Here is a 15,727-nt window from a genome sequence, read left to right as displayed (position 1 = left end):
CGTGGACCCCTTGAATTGCTTCTGGGAACCCCTAGGGGTTCCGGGACCACACTTTGAGAACTGCTGCCCCAATGGTGCTGTTACCACTTAATAAGCAGGCTCAGGCTTCCCACCACCCCCGCCCAAACACAGGGAGGTGGGAGAAGAATTGTGCAAAACATTTGATATGCCTTCCTCTTCCAGCTGTTTCTACGGGAATGGAAGGTGGCAGCCAGGGCTAGCAGGACATTTGGGTTTCCCAGTGACCTATCTGGCTGGTGCCTGTTCGATCTGCTCATGGGGCTTAGTGTTCGAGGTCCACTCTGATTCTGGGCCCTTGAGCTTCTGCACAGCTGTAGGGACCTTCAGCTCCTGGACACCAATCTGCTTCTGGAAGTTTCTGAGCATCTCTAATTCTCTACTTGGCTTCTGGGACCTTGTCCCCACCTACTCAGCCCCCTTCCCTGCCCCATCAGGAGAGGAATGAGCAGGACTTCCTCTGAGGGCAGAGCAGCTAGAAAGGGGAATGAAGAGGACAGATCCTCACACCTACCATTCGTAACTAAATGTGGATTTAGAGCTAAGGGGGGGGCAAGCCAGATGGAATTATGCAGGAAGTATACCGGGAGGGGGGCCCTAGCATGAAAGCACACATAGTCACCGCTGATTAAAACCATGTTTAAGAAGACTCATGGTTGGGATGCCTGGGTGGCTCAGTCAGTTGGGCGTCTGCCTTTGGCTCTGTCCTTCCTTGCTCAGTGGGGAGCCTGCTTCTCCCCTTCCCTCTGCCTGCTGCTCCTCCTGCTTGTGCTCTGTCTCTCTATCAAATAAATAAATAAAATCTTTAAAAATGTAAAAAAAAAGTATTTAATATCTCATTAACAACTGTTCCATATTGATTACATATGCAAATGAGCATATTTTGTATACTTTGAGATACATGAAATCTATTCTCTCTCTCTCTCACTCTCTCTCTCTCTCTTTTTTAAAAAAGACTTTCACCTGTTTCTTTTTATTGACTGAGGGTGGCCGGTGGCAAATTCAACACTATATGTGTGCCCTGCATGTGGGGCTCAAATTAGATTTCTGACAACTTTGCTTTAGAGAGATGGGTAACAGCCATTTGGGGATCAGGAGGGTAAAAGAAGAGAAAAGCAGAGAAAAGAGCTGGGGGGGGGGGGTTGGTAGGGGAGTGAGTAAGCAGTCTGGTTTGCTCTAGGCCCAGTTGCCATGGTAACATTACTGTAAACTCTCTTCTGACATAAAAAAGAGAGGAGCAAAAAGCCAAGGTGTTTTGATTTCTTATTTATTTAACACATGCTTATATAATGATGAGTTCTCAATAAATAATTTCCATAGCCACCCTATTATGGAGCATCAACTCTGGGCCAAAGAATGTCTCTTCCAAGTGTTTTCCTGGATCACGTGCTTTAACCCCCATCAGGGGCCTATGAGGTAGGGTTCATGGTCATTGTCATTTCACTAAGGAGAAAACCTGGCCTGGAGCAGCTCAGGAATCTTTTCGGAGTTGGGGGGGGGGCAGTGGGGGCAGGAAGGGTAGAAATAGCATGGAAACCGGGCAGCTGGACCTCAGAGCCTGATTTGCATAGAGTGGGCGGGACAAAGGATGCAAAGCAAACGTGTGTTTCCGAGCAGCTATGATATTCCCATGTCCCAGCCAGCGGGGAAACGCTTTCTCTGGGAACTGGAACTCACGTCTGGTCTCCCTGCTGATCCCAGACCTATAGGAGGCACGCACAAAACCCAGATTAGTTGCAGTGCCATTTCTGATACCGGAATGGGCTCAAGAATGAAGCCTGGTCTGTGAAAGCTGGGCCTGTGTACCCCGAGGCCTGTGTACCTAGGCTGAAGCCTGAGTGACCCCGCAATTCCGAACAAGGCATCTCTCCCAAGAGTGAGTCCCCGGACCACACTGTCTGAGGCCAGGACCCCCGGACTTAGGTCTCCTATCCTGACCTCCACCTGTCCTCTGGGGAGGGGGATTACAACCCGCTGAAGCCTGTCCTCTCCTGAAGTCCGCCCCCCCCCCCCACCATCCTTTGAATGAGGTCGGGTCACCCTGACGGATGTCTCGTTGTCTCCTGTGAATTTGGCTTTTGTGGGTTCATCAATGAAGGTGGCACTGCCCAGCCCCACGTCCTCCTTTCCTCAGGCCCTTTAAGAGCGGCTCCTTGGACCCCAGCGACACAGACCCCCAGCTCCAGCCCGCCGCGTTACCACGGAGACCAGGCCCAGCTGGGGGAGGGGCGAGCCCGGGCGCGCAGGCGTAGGACCCAGCAGCCCGGTCGCAGCCCAACTGCTCTGACTGGAGCGGAGGGTGAGCGCACAGACTCCGCCAGAGCCCGGCTCCCCTCCCCCTGCCGCGCCAGGTGACCACGGTGGCGCCCTCCCCTGCACCTGGATGAGGCCGCGTCACCGAGGCCATTCTCAGGGACAAAGGTCGGAGCGGCCAGGCTGGCGATATCCCTGAAAGTGACTCGTAAGCCCCCCTGCGGATTTTCCAACGGCCCCAGAGAGGGGGCAACAGGCCAAGCTGCTGCGTCAGCTGGTTAGAGGCGACAAGAGCCTGATCCAGAGCCCCCAGAGACTTGCCACGTTCCCCTGAACCTGAACTCCAAGGCTGCGGCACTGTTCCAAGGCGGGATTTGCACAGCGAACCGCAGTCCACGTCCGCCCCAGGCTTGCTGCCACGCGGCCAACGGCACCAGCCAGCAGGCGGCACCATGGCCGTGAGTCTTTTGCGGGACTGGTGCCGAGGACTGGATGTGGACACGCACCGCGCGCTGCTGGTCACCGGCATCCCGGAGGGCCTGGAGCGGGCTGCCATCGAGGCCGTCCTGCAGCCCGCCCTCCTGCCCCTGGGCACATTCAGACTATGGAACACCAGGGCTGCGAGGGACCACAAGGCCAAAGCCGCCCTGGTGGAGTTTGTGCAGGACATAAATCATGCGTCCCTCCCCAGGGAGATTGCGGGCAAGGACGGAGTCTGGAGGGTTGTGTGTCAGGACTCTGTGGAGGACCCAGGAGTCCTGAGGCACATGAGACACCTGATGCTGGATGACAGGCCCTCGAAGGCCACAGGGCCCTGGGTCCCCGAGAACACACTCCCCTCTCCGGCCACGGAGACACAGGCCCAGGGCTCAGAGCCAACCACCATGAGGGCTGGCCAACCTCCTAGGAGGGGCCGCAGGGCTCGCAGAAACAGAGCTAGAGGCAACAGGTGGGCCCCGAGGGGCCAGAGCACCGAGGACCCGGAGCGGGCGCCCACATCAGCCAGGCGGGAGTCGGACGCCTCCTCCGAGGGCAGCCTGGGCATCGTGCTGGAGGAGCTGGACCAGGACGACCAGAGCGCGGACGAGGCGCAGAGCGCGCTCTCCGCCACGCTGCACCAGGCCGCCAGGGAGCTCAGCACGAAGGAGTGGGCCCTGCAGGGCAGCGCCGATGCAGGAGAGGGGCCCCGCGAGTTCTTGGCCCTGGTGACGGTGACGGACGAGGCCAAGCAGGAGCCGACGGAGAAAGAGGCCTCGGAGCCCCAGGCCGTCAGGCTGGACGGCAGCGGCGGCGGCAGCAGCGAAGCCCGGAGCCGCGTCCCGGACTTAGTGGCCCTGCTTGCTGTACGAGACGCGGGCGACGAGGAGCCCGCCGACGGCGACGCTCCCGAAGGCGAGTCGCGGCCGAACGGGGAGCCGGGAGACGAGGCGCTGGACCACCCCGAGTTTGTGGCCATCGTGGCCTCTACGGACCCGTCGGACCCCTCAGCCCGCGAGGAGCTGCTGAAGATCGCTTCGGTGATCGCGTCCCTGGGCTGGAGCCCCCGCACAGACCCGACCGATGCCCTGGGCGAGGTCCTGTCCGTCCTGTGCCAGGACACCGGGGGAGCCCGCGTGAAGGTGCAGGAGGCCGGCCGCCGGGTGGACGGCCTGGTGCTGCGGAAGGCCACGGGCGGCGGGAGCCTGCGGGAGTGCGTGTGCGCCCTGGCCGCGCCCGACCCCCCGTCCCCGGGCAGGAGGGCGCCGCGGGGCCTCCTGGCGGGCTGGGACGACGGCGAGGGGGGCCTGCTGGAGCTCGTGGCGCTGCTGGCCGCGCGGGACACGGCGGCGGGGGTGACGCCGGAGGCCGGGGACAGCGGCCGGGAGGGCGGGCGGGGCGGGCGCGCGGGACGCCAGCTGGGCGAGGTGCTGGCGCTGCTGGCAGCCGGGGAGGGCGGGGAGTCGGGACCCGAGCGCCGGGCGTCCGGGAAGTCGCGGACCAAGCGGGTGCGCACGGCCTCCGGCGCCCTGGGAGAGATGGCGGCGGCCCAGGGCCAGTCGGGCTCCTGCAGACGCCGAGGGGGAGGCGGAGGCCGCGGCGGGCGGGCGGTCACTCCCGAAACACGCGCGGAGGACCGGGCGGCGGCGCGCGGGAAAAAGAAGGGGCGCGCGGGCGCAGGGGTCCAGGTGCAGACCGGCGAGGCCAGGGCTCAGCCTCCCCCGGGCTCCGAGTCGGCCCGCGGGAGGAAGGCTCGTCGCGGCGGGAGGCAGCCCCCCAAGTGCCGCTAGGGGAACCCGGAGTCGCGAGGCCGCACCCGGGGCGCTGCCCCGCCCCCGGCGGCCGAGGCGGCTTCCCGGCTTCACCGCGTCACCCCAGCTCTGCCGCGCCGCGGGCCTCCCCCGCCCCTCTCAGTCCAGCCATCGCGGGTGGCGGGAGCGGTCCCCAGGGAAGAGGGAGAGACACGCGGGCACCCCAGAGGCAGCAGCCCCAGGGGATGGGACGGCGTCTTCGGACCCACCCGGGGGGGGCTGGGCTTAGGGCCGCGCCGGGTTAGCACGGGGCTGAGCGTGGCCTTGGGGAGGTGGGGAGGCTCGCTGTGCCAGAAAATTCTTTCAGGCTCTCTGCGAGGCGCCCATCCTTCCAGACACCTGCTTCTGGCCAGCGTCTCTGGGCTCCTGTCCCCCGGCCCCAGTCTCATGGAGCCTGGGGCCTGGGATGGAGCCTGGGCCACCCAGCTGGGCGGTGGGTGTCTGGGCGGTGGGTGTCTGCGTGGAGTGGACCCCTGAAGGCTGATCCTCCCTGCTTGGGGGAGGAGATGATTCCAGAAAGAGGGGCAGCGAAGGACAGAGGGGGCAGCTCCTGGCGGAGGGAGAGGTCCTCTAGGAGAGGAAGAACAGGTGGGGAAGGGTAGGGCAGGGGAGGAAGAGGAGGAGGAAGAAGAAAGTGGAAAAGCACCAGCCCTGCTCCCCTCAGGTGCAGCTGAGACAGGTGACCCAGCTCCTCAAGGCCAAGGCCAGGCAGCTGCTACTGTCCACAGGCTGAATCTGTCACTCGGGCTGCCCAGTGAGTTCCAGGAACCTGAATTATTTGCCACCATTTGCAATCCCATAAACTCCGGATTTCTGGCTTCCTTCAATGGCTGTGCAGGGCAGGTCACCTCCCTCAGGCCTGTGGTCGCCTCACCATCCCCACCCACGCCTGTTGTCCCAGCAGCTGTGCCGCCTGTCCCGTGGGCTGACCAGGCCCTCAGTAGTGGCCTTGCAGGGGGCATAAGAGGAGGCAGGTCCCGGTTCACCCTCTGAGTGACTCAAACATCAGAGGGGACCCTGAGGGGCAGGGGCGGGGCCAGCCAGTGCAGGAGCTGCCCTGGGAATGGGAATGGCTGGAGAGGAAGGAAGTGTCCCCAGGAGGGAGCTGCAGCCCAGCCCCCAGGTTCCCCCAGGAGTGTGGCTCAGCGCTGTGGGGTTCAGCACCTGCTGTCCCAAGTGTGGCTGCTTCTGTGGGGTGTCTCTGTCCCATGGTGAAGCGGACATCAGCCCTTCCTGCCCACCTCAGCGTGTCCCTTCCGGAGTGCTCTGTACTGGGTGCTGCTCCTAGTCCTCTTGCCCTGGGGATGTGTGTGTGTCTGTGCCAGAGTCCCTGTGCCCAGGGGGTGACAGGCCCATCGTGCCAGGAGGGCCCTCCCTCCGTGTCTCCAGAAAGGCGCAGGGGCCTGGGGGTGCCCTCACAGCCCGATTGGACTGTGCGAGCCCCGCCTGGGGACACCCAGGTGCAGAAGCAGACTCAGGATGTGCCTCAACCATTCTAGAAGCTTCCTCCCTCAGAACTCCAGGGACCTCCGGGGGACAGTTCCTGAGATCACCAGGGAGCAGGCCAGGGTGGGCTTGGGGCTGGGGCTGGGCAGCAAGCCCCCTCCTCCTTGGGGCGGTGGATGGCCCTGGGCTGAGTGGCCTCTGTGGACGCCAGGGGTGGGGAGAACCTCATAGCAGGTGTAAGCGCCTCTCCTGGTGCACTTGTTGCCTGGGACCCTTCAATAAAGTGAGTTGAACATTTGAACATGCTGGTCTGGTGTGTCCTTGCTCTGGCCGGGGGTGGGGGTGGGGGGAGGGGGAGGGGAATTTCCGAGGTTGGACAACAGATGCCCCACCTCCCATAACTGAAGTTCAGCTGGAACACCTGGGCTGTCATGTCCCTGATTTATACCCAGAGTCCTTTGCTTCTTCAGCGGCTGCCCCTCCCCCGCCCCTGACCTAACCTAACTGCAGTCATATATCAGGCCTTGCTTCAGCTTCTACCTGCCCCCACCCCTGGCCTCTTCCTCTCGCTCACCGCCCACCGTAGCTGTCTGGTACTTGGTTGTATCTTGTCAGGTCTCAGTACTCCACCGTCTTCAGAATGCCCTTCCTTGGTCCATCCAACTGCGCTTTCTGGGGCCCGGCCATCACCCCTAAACCCGTTCCTATCCCACTCCCTCTGCATCACCTCTGGTCCCAGTCTCTGCTCTGGTCTCTAGTGCCCAGGTTAGTCTCTGCCCAACTGTATCTCACCCTGGTGACCATGTGGACCCTTCATCCCGCTCTATGGCCAAGAGCTGCTCCCATGCGTCACCCTGAGACCTGACCCCTGAGCCCCTGGGCCAAAGGTCTGTCATGGACCCAGACTAATGGGGTGCTGCCTCCACCCCCACTGGGATCCCGCCTCCTGCCCTGTAGTCTGCTCTTTGATTACCTAACTCTCCCTAAACCTTTCACAGGCTTCCTTTGTCCCCGCAGGTTATTATTTTTTTTTAAAGATTTTATTATTTATTTGACAGAGAGAGATCACAAGTAGGCAGAGAGACAGGCAGAGAGAGAAGGGGAAGCAGGCTCCCTGCCAAGCAGAGAGCAGGATGCGGAGCTCCATCCCAGGACCCTGAGATCACGACCTGAACCGAAGGCAGAGGCTTAACCCACTGAACCACCCAGGCACCCCTGTCCCCCACAGGTTAAACTGAAGTTCTTATAGCGGTCTAGACCTGCTCTGTCCAATAGGGTAATCTCCGGTCACAAGGGACCATACATGTCACAAGGGACAATACATTTAAATAAAATTAAATAAGATGGAATATCCATTTGCTTAGCCATACCCGCTGCCTTACAAGTGTTCCAGAGCCACATAGGCTGGCTTGCTACCATTCCAGTGCAAGTATAGGACATGTCCACCTTCACAGAAAGTTCTCTGGTACAACACTGCTGTGATTCCTCTGTCCACATTTTCTCTGCCTCACCGCCCAACACACTCTCCCATGCCTTCAGATGCCCAGATCTCCTTGCCTTTCAGGGAACACTTGGAGCCCATTCTTGCCTCAGGGCCTTTGCACTTGCTGTTCCCCCAAGGCTAGGAGTGCTTTCCCCAGGATATTTGCATAGCTCCACCCTTCACTTCATCCCAGTCTGTGTTCAACTGTCCCACTCCCCGGAGAGGGCTTCCCTTCCCTATTTAAATGTGACCCTTCCCTCACACCCTTACTTTTTCAAGTTCTGATGGATTGTCACCTGCCACACTAATTTGTTTGCAGATGACCTCCCGATGACACGGGTATTGCAGGTCGAAGGGCAGAAGGGAGGGTCAGGTTGCCCCAGGATGAGGAGTGCGGCAAGCTGTTCCCGCCCCCGGAATTGCTGCCGCCAGAGCCCCGGCCGCTGCACCCCTGAGATTCCACCAAGCAGCGGCAGTCCCCGAATTGGGACCAGGGAGCCCCCAGCCCACGTCCCCGCCGCCGACACCACAGGCCGAGCAGCTTCGGGAGAGCGTCCCCCGCCTCCCGCTCTCCGACCGGACCGCCACAGCGCAGCGAGGGTCCGAGGGTCCGAGGGTCCGAGGGTCGGGTCCGGAGCCGGGGGTGGGCGACCGTGGGGCGAGGAGCCGCGGAAGCGCTCCGGCGCCCCGCAGCGGGGCAGGGCCGCCCCCGGGACCCGGGCACAGTGTCCGCGCACGGTGGCGGCCCAGACTCTAGCTGTCCCATGACCGACCGACCGAATGAACTACGCGCCTCGGGAGAACCGCGGCCCAGATGCTGCCGGCGGGGACGGTGCTGGAAGGCTACGCCTGCCGGGTGTGGGGAAGGCCCCGCCGAGCCCCGCGCAGGCCCCCGGGCCGCAGGCTGGTCCCCCGGAGCCTCGTGGGCGCCGCAGCCCCGAAGACACCGAGCCGAGCGCCCGCGGCCCAGGCGGCGGGAGGAGGCAGCGCCCGGGCAGAGGCAGGACGGACTGCGGGCCGCGGGGACACGGAGCCAGGCCCGGTGCTTGGCGCTGGCGTGGCGGCCCGAGGGACACCCACCCATGCGGACCCTCGCGGGGCGCTGTGGGGCGGAGGCACTGCGGAGACACTCCTGGGGCAGGGCGCGCGGTGGCACGACACGGGGAGGCTGCATGGCCAGCCGTTCGCGCGACAGATTTGCCAGCCTCGCCCATTTCGGGGGGGCTCGCCAACGCCCTCACTGAGAAGTGACCTTTGAGCGGAGACCCCAAGAGGGGAGGGCTGGGGCAGCCGGATGGCCGCACTGTAGCCATGGAATGGCTCAGGCCCGTGATCCTAGGGGACATTCACGAGCGATCAGGGACCCCTCCAGTGCCACCTCCCATGCTCTTTGCGTCCCTGTGGGGTCTTTGGGGTGACGAGATTGCGTTTGGGTTGTGGGTGTCTTTATTTGATTCTGTGCATCGAATAAGGTTGGGGGAATAGGAGGAAGGCAGGTTTTCACTCCCATTGCCCAGATGAGGAAAGTAAGGCTCGGGGAGGAGGGAAAGGGACCCCGAACTTGGCTTTGTCCTCCTACGGGGCTCCCTCGCATGAGCGCTTAACCATCCCAGAGCCTGTGGCCGCGGCGCCTCCCAACCCCATCCCCTACCCAAGCTTGCCCCGCAATACCAGGCCCAACCTGTCCCATCCCGTCCCCTTAGCCCGCTCGAGTCCCGGGACTCCTGCGAATGGGGTTGGGTCCCAAAACTTCTAGGGAGAAGATCGAAGGCTCCAGGGCCAGGTGACGCCGCTGGCTCCCCACCCCACCACTCAGAAGAGGGGTGAAAGCCCGCACCAACTGCGGCCCCCTCGGTTCCCACCAGGGGGCGCTGCAGGACCGCTCGTGAAAGGCGCGTCGGAGAGGCTCCAGCCCTGGGCGCAGGATGCCCCCGGCCCAAAGCTCCACCTCTGAACGTCAGGCTGCGGAAAAGCGGTCGTTTCTGTAGGGCAGAGGTCCTTCGTGTGGGGTCCTGGAATCAGCTTGATAGTTCTCGAGCCCACTCCACGCCTAGGGAATCACTGTGGGTTGGGAGCCAGCAGTCTGCGTTTTAGAAGGCCTTGCAATGGGTTCTTCTGCACGACCAGCTTGAGAGAGGTCTGCTGCGGGGTCTGAGTATCTCCTGGAGCCCCGAGGTAGCGCTTGTGAGTCCCGGGAGGGGCTCGTCGAAATCACCCTGCAAGCTTGTCTCTGGGCTCTGGGAGCTCCAGTCACCCCTGCAGCACTTGCATGAGAATCTAAGCCTGCGGGCTGGGCAGGGGTGTTGGAAAGCTCCCGGGTCGTTCCACACACTAGCCAGGATTGGCAACCCCTGTCCCGGGGGGCCCCCATCAGGGCTGAGATATCCGGTGAAGTTCTGGCCGCCTCTGACGTACAACGGGAGTAGGACGAGGAGAGATGAGGTCTGGGTGGGTTGATTTACCTCCAACACATTACGTCTTCTTCCATCCTCTCCGCGGTCCTGGGAGGAAAGCTCTATAATGATCCCCCTTTAAGATGAGTAAGTAGAGGCACAAAGAGGCACAAGGTAACCAGCCGAAGGTCACACAGCTTGGAAGGGGCGGTGCTAGGCGTGAGCCAGGCTCCAAATCCGTCCTTGCCTGCCCCCTAGTGGTTTCCTCCTGCCAAGGCACACCAGCATGAGGGGCGCAGAAAGTCCCTGGTATGGCAGAGTGGCACCTTGATGGCTGTGTTCCGTTATTTTCCTCTTTGGGGACAGTTAAGGGTGTCCACATTTAGGGTGTCCTCCAGTTTTCTGGTGCTCCTCCCCCCCCCCCCCGCCATGAAAATCCTGGCATGTTTGAAACTGCAAGCCTGGAGGCATCCATGGGCTGCCTTTGGGGACTATGCCCTTTGGGGGCTACATGAAATCTGGACTGCTCAGATGGATTTGTCCCTAATCTCGGGAATCTCCTCCTGGTGTCTCTCACCATCTCCGCTCCCACCTTCTTTCCCCTACTAGGACCCCAAACAGACTAGGCCCTCCTGGGCATGTGGCTGATACTCTCCCAGATGGCAGCGGTCACGGAGAACACCCACTTCTACCAGAGACCTGGCATCCGGATCATTCACTGGGCATTCCAGCCACGGTCCCATCCACCTGGTTATTCCCTGGGCCCCCCGCAAGTCCATTCCTGTAGGTGGGGTCCACACCCTGTCTTTCCTCCAACCCCACTGGTGCTTGTGCTCGCTGGGCTAGGTTGAAAGGAACTCTTAGCATCCTATGGAAGGAGCACGAGCAGCTACTACTTCCAGAACAGGATCAGGTGAGGGCGGTGATTCTTTAGTTCTAGAGGCAAAAACTAAGAAAAAAAAAAACCCAGGCCAGGACTGCAGCTGAAGCCAAGACAGAGGTGGCTTCCAGGCCTCCCTCCTCCGTGACTTCCTTCCCTCCCTCCCTCCCTCAGTGAGGCTGGGGTATAGCCATGTGCTGCTTTTTGCGGGTGGGGCTGGGATTTGGGGGACACAAGACAATACAGAGAGGTCCCCCAGTGCCCACGGGGACTTAGCCACCTGATCTGTCCCCGATCATAAGTGCGAGCCACGGCTCACTACACATCACACCACGATCTGGCTTTTTGGCCCGTTTCTGTTGCAAAGAGTTTTCAATGCGCCCAGGGACGAATCTGCCCCAAGAGATGTTCTGGGGGCTTGATCGAAACAGAATCTTGGGCCACACAGGCAGCTGGAGCAAATCCACAGCTCTGGCACGAAGGGCCCCAGAATCTGACTTTGGCCACGTTTCCCAGATGATTCTTCTGTCCCTTGTAACCAAGGTCGGGGAAGTTTGTAAGGTCTGGGCCCTGGGCCAGGAGTCAGGGGCATGGGGATGGCAAGCAAAGTGACATAAACACAGGGCACCATCCTGGAGGGCGGGAGTGGAGGAGACACAAGGGAGTGAGGACACAACCCTGGAGCATTCTTCAGTTGCCCAATTCAAAGCCAGGAAATCCCGTGGTAAACATTTTTATTTGCATGTGGGCTTGCACGCCGCCCTCCCTTTTTTAACTTCAAGGAGGCTGACAATGTTAAGGGGACAGTAGAAAAGAAGAGAAAGGGAGAGGAGAGGGGGAGGGAGTATCTCTGCTGCTTCCTCCATTTCAAGCCGAGCACCTAGAATTGCACTGCAGAAGTTAAGATCATGAGTGATACAACCACTTTGTATGGTTGTCTTTCTTTACGTTCCTTGGGTGACTAGAAGGAATCTGTTTTGTTTTGTTTTTTAATCAATGCATGAAAGATAAACTTTTAACAAGACAGAGGGGTGCTGGGTGGAGTTGGGAGGCTCACTGCCCGGCCCTTGTCCACCTCCATTTTCAAGTATGGTGGCAGGAAGCCATGAGTTCCAGGGCACCCCCATCTCTTCACCTCACAGCTGGTCTTCCCGTTCTCCCTGCTCTGCTTCTGCTCTGGCCTCTGCCCTCAACACCCTAAGGCTCCTGGCCTCGCCTGCCCTGGGAACTCTCTTGGGCAGGGTTGGCAACCGGGGAGTGTGCCAGAAGGCTCTCTGGCGCTTGCGAAACCATGAAAAACGGCCAGGAGTCTGGAACCTCACTGTCTTGACCTGTTTCCGGGCCTTAGCTCCCTGGGTTGTCCCTATGGCCCCCCGGGCAGCTGGGGCTTCAGCCCTTTGGTTCTGTACAGCTTCTGCCCTCTGGTCAGCTGTGGCTTCTGCCCCATCAGATGCAGCCTCGGCCCCCTGGACAGCTTGGGCCTCTGCCCTTTGATTATCTGCAGCCCCTTCCCTCTGGTTATTTGCAGCTTCTGCCCTCTGGACAGCTATGGCTTCTACCCCTGGATTATCCTCAACCTCTGCCCTCTGATTTTCTACAGCCTCTATCCTCTGATTATCTGCCGCCTCAGCCCCCTGAACATCTGCAGCCCCTGCTCTCTGATCATCTGCAGCCTCAGCTCTCTGATTATCTGCAGCCTCCACCCTCTGATCACCTGCAGCCTCTGCCCTCTGATTATCTGCAGCTTCTGCCCTCTGATTATCTGCTGCCTCAGCTCTTTGATCATCCGCAGCCTCCGCCCTCTGATCTGTGGATGCTGCTTCTTCCTTCCTGCAATGGCGAAAAGAGGCCCATTTGATTTTGGGCCTCCATCGTCTTGGGGGCATCTCAGGCTCCCACCTGTCTCCTGTGTTGCCCACATTGTCCCCCCGGCTGGCTCTGCCTGACCCCGAGGCCCCAACCCTCTCCAGCCTAGTAGATGCCTGCTGGGCTTCACCCCCCTCAGGGCTGGACCTGGGCGCCCAACCCTTCACCCTCCGTTTCAGCTTCCCCCAGGACACCTGACTGACATACTCTCGCCACCTGTCCGCCTTGGACAGCTGCGGCCTGGGGTTGTCCTCGAACATGGGCACGGGCAGGTTCACGCGGCGGCGGGCAGGTGGCGCGCTCGGCTTCTTCTCCCCTCGCTGCAGAAAGGCCTCCACCAGCTCCTGGTCGTCCTCGCTCTCCAGGTCACTCCCCAGAAATTTGCTGCCCAGGTAACTGACTGGCATTTTGCGCACCTTCCTGCTGTGCCCCGCGCCTTTGTGACCCTTGTCCCCCTTGTCTCTGGAGGTCTCGAAGTCACTGAACTCGCTGTCGCTGGCATTGCTGCTGTCATAGGTGCCCACCACCAGCCGTGGGGGCGGGGTCACCATCTGCTGGACTCTCTTCCTCACCCGGGGCTCCTTGGGCTTTTTGGGGGGCTGGGGCGGGTGTGGGGTGCTCTTCTCAATGATGCGGGCCACGTCCTCCAGTGTGCGGCCTTCTTCCTCCAGAAACTGGATCAGCCGCTCGCGAAATTCCGCCTCCTTGGTTGCGGGCTTGGAGATGACCCTCCACACGCCTCCCGCCAGCCTGACCTCCCGGGGGATAAGCAGATAGTCGACGTCCTCCCCGATCTGCAACATCCCCACCGTGGAGTCCTCCTCCCTGCGGAACACCTTGCCAATCTTCTTAAAGGTCCCCACGGGCTTCAAGGCTTCCACGAGGACGTCCAAATCCACGTCTTTGCAGACATCAGGCACGCTCCAGAGGATCAGGCAGTCGGGGGAGGGGAGGAAACCCCAGGGGAACCAGCCCCCCACGTGGCTTTTCTCGAGGGTCTTTAAGATCTCCAGGGTGAAATCGGGGGTGGGGGCAATGACCCCAAACTACACTGTAGGCCTGAGTCTTGGAGGGTGGGGGTGAGGGGGGACGTTCCCGCAGAACTGCCAGGAGGGTCTCGCCTCTCAAGCCGAGGATGAGCCGATCCCTCCCAACTTCTCCGCCCGCCACAAAGTCCAGTCTTGACCAAGTCCGGCTCCCCTGCCCCAAGGACTGGCGGGAATCGGTTCCCAGGATGCTTACGTGAGCCGGGGAGCGGTCCGTCCTGAGGCTTCGAAGCCCACCGCCAGCTGCAGACGTGGGGTCCCGGTTCCAAGTTAGGGCACGGGCGGCCCCCGGTGGCTCTTCCTGCGTCGGGGACGCGCCTGCACCTTGGGAGAGGCCTGAGCACACAAAGACCGCTCAGCCGGGGCTATTCAATATGGCCGAGGCGCTTGGAGGCCACAGCCCAGCTCCCCCCCCCCCCCCAAGGGTCTCCCGCCCCCAGGCTGGCGGCCACCCCGGTCCAGGCTGACCTTGACGCGCCTGCAGCCTCCCAGCCCGTGCGCTCAGCGCGAAGGAGCTCGCGCGGGCAGGAAGTTCCTCCTCGCTGTCCCCTAGGGTGAGGCCCACCTTCCCCCTTCTCATCTTACACTCCGGGACTCGGGAAGACTGACAGGGGGGCTGTCCACTCCCTTCGGGGCGCCCTCCTTCCCCTCCCCCCACAGGGGTGTGGCCGCGCTCCGGGCCTCCCTGAGGCCACCGCTTCCAAGCAGAACGCCCCCGCCGAAGCCCACGAAGCCCACGTCAGCACCTTCCGGGGAAAGGTGGCAGTTCCCCAACCTGCCCTTCTAAACGCGGGTTCCAGCCAAGCCCTGGAAGTGGGTGTGCTAATGAGGCCGGCCTTTGGCAAGTCACTGGCACTGTATTGTTAGGCTTCAACATCATGCGACTTTGGTACCCAGGGGTCCTTCCTGTTCAAGCATATATGTAGGTGGAGAAAAGGTACCAGGATCTTACTGCCCCAGGCTCTAGCGCGGGCCTTGGCACACTGCAGGTGCTCAATAAATATTTTGGGGATGAATGAATGAACCGAAGTGTTGTCCATCAGGAGGGACTGGCTCAGTTGGTCAAGTCTCACCTGGAATACTATGCAGCTATGTAAAAAGAAGCACCTGGTAAAAAGGATAGTCAAGTTTTATGGAGCATTTCCTAGTGCTTTCTGCGGATTAACTCCACAAAATCCTCCCTATATATAACATTATGATGCAGGTAATGGGACTGATGGTCATTCCCATTTTATTTTATTTATTTAAAAGATTTTATTTATTTACTTGAGATAGAGCAAGAGCGAGAGAGCGAGAGTACAGAGGGAGTCCATGCTGGGCACAGAGCCTAATGTGGGGGCTCGATCCCAGGCCCCCGAGATCAGGACCTGAGCCGTAGGCAGCTGCTTAATCAACTGAGCCACCCAAATGCACAGATCATTCCCGTTTTATAGCTGAGGATGTAAAATCGCTTGCTCAAGTTCCCACAGCCAGAAGTGAGAGAAACCTGGATTTGAATCTGAAACGGTCCGAGGTGTGTGTGTGTGTGTGGTGGTGGGGTGGGCAAGGGGTCTAGGCAGGTGTACTGATCCCAGGTACCAGCACCGCCAACAGTGGCTGTCTCTGGGGAGGGACCCTGGGGACCCCCAGAGGTGGCAGGGACATGTGCTTTTCCCCTCTCTATCTTCATGGATTGCTTGGATTTTTAGCAGTCAAAAATGTTAATTAAATAAGTTAAATTCAAGCAGAGGTCCTCAGAATCAGCCATGGACAGAGAGGGGTCAGGATCCCTGGGATGGGGGCCCAGGATGTGCAGAGCTTCCTGGGTAACTCCAAGGCAGCTGGCTCAGCATTAGTACTAATAACAGTGAACTTACAGGGAGAGTTTCCTTGGAACCAGGCACCCTGCTGTGTGTGGGAGGGAGGGGGACTGTCATTGGGAATTCTCAGAGCTGTGTGGTAAGGTGGACCCATGGAAACAGCTCTGTGTTTCCCCCTCACTGCCTGCTGTTGACTTCAACCCAGCAGCTGGAGGGAATCTTAAAAAACTTAGCTCAGATCTGTCTCTACTCTTT

The 15,727-nt window shown here is 60.4% G+C and overlaps 2 protein-coding genes across 2 annotated transcripts; one reads left to right on the top strand and one right to left on the bottom strand.

Annotated features, from left to right (window-relative positions):
* The first annotated feature begins 893 nt into the window (after positions 1-893).
* PNMA8B (PNMA family member 8B) lies at positions 894-5,086 on the top strand. The gene has a single exon (XM_045988402.1). It carries the CDS (start codon positions 2,724-2,726, stop codon positions 4,536-4,538), a length of 1,815 nt encoding a protein of 604 aa, XP_045844358.1. The 5' UTR covers positions 894-2,723; the 3' UTR covers positions 4,539-5,086.
* Positions 5,087-11,330: 6,244 nt separating this feature from the next.
* Positions 11,331-14,259, bottom strand: CCDC8 (coiled-coil domain containing 8). The gene is made up of 2 exons (XM_045986863.1): positions 14,142-14,259; positions 11,331-14,009 (listed from the first exon to the last, which is right to left on the bottom strand). The coding sequence occupies exon 2, from the start codon at positions 13,428-13,430 to the stop codon at positions 11,898-11,900; it is 1,533 nt and encodes a 510-aa protein (XP_045842819.1). The 5' UTR covers positions 13,431-14,009; positions 14,142-14,259; the 3' UTR covers positions 11,331-11,897.
* Between the last annotated feature and the right edge of the window lie 1,468 nt (positions 14,260-15,727).

The sequence above is a fragment of the Meles meles genome, chromosome 19, assembly GCF_922984935.1.
Source record: "Meles meles chromosome 19, mMelMel3.1 paternal haplotype, whole genome shotgun sequence".
In the NCBI taxonomy this organism is placed as follows: domain Eukaryota; kingdom Metazoa; phylum Chordata; class Mammalia; order Carnivora; family Mustelidae; genus Meles; species Meles meles.
This window is presented reverse-complemented; position numbering and strand designations above follow the sequence as displayed.

Bases quoted from the DNA above. Each gene is read 5' to 3' on its own strand.
- PNMA8B (XM_045988402.1), top strand. From the start codon at position 2,724: ATGGCCGTGAGTCTTTTGCGGGACTGGTGCCGAGGACTGGATGTGGAC.
- CCDC8 (XM_045986863.1), bottom strand. From the start codon at position 13,430: ATGTTGCAGATCGGGGAGGACGTCGACTATCTGCTTATCCCCCGGGAG.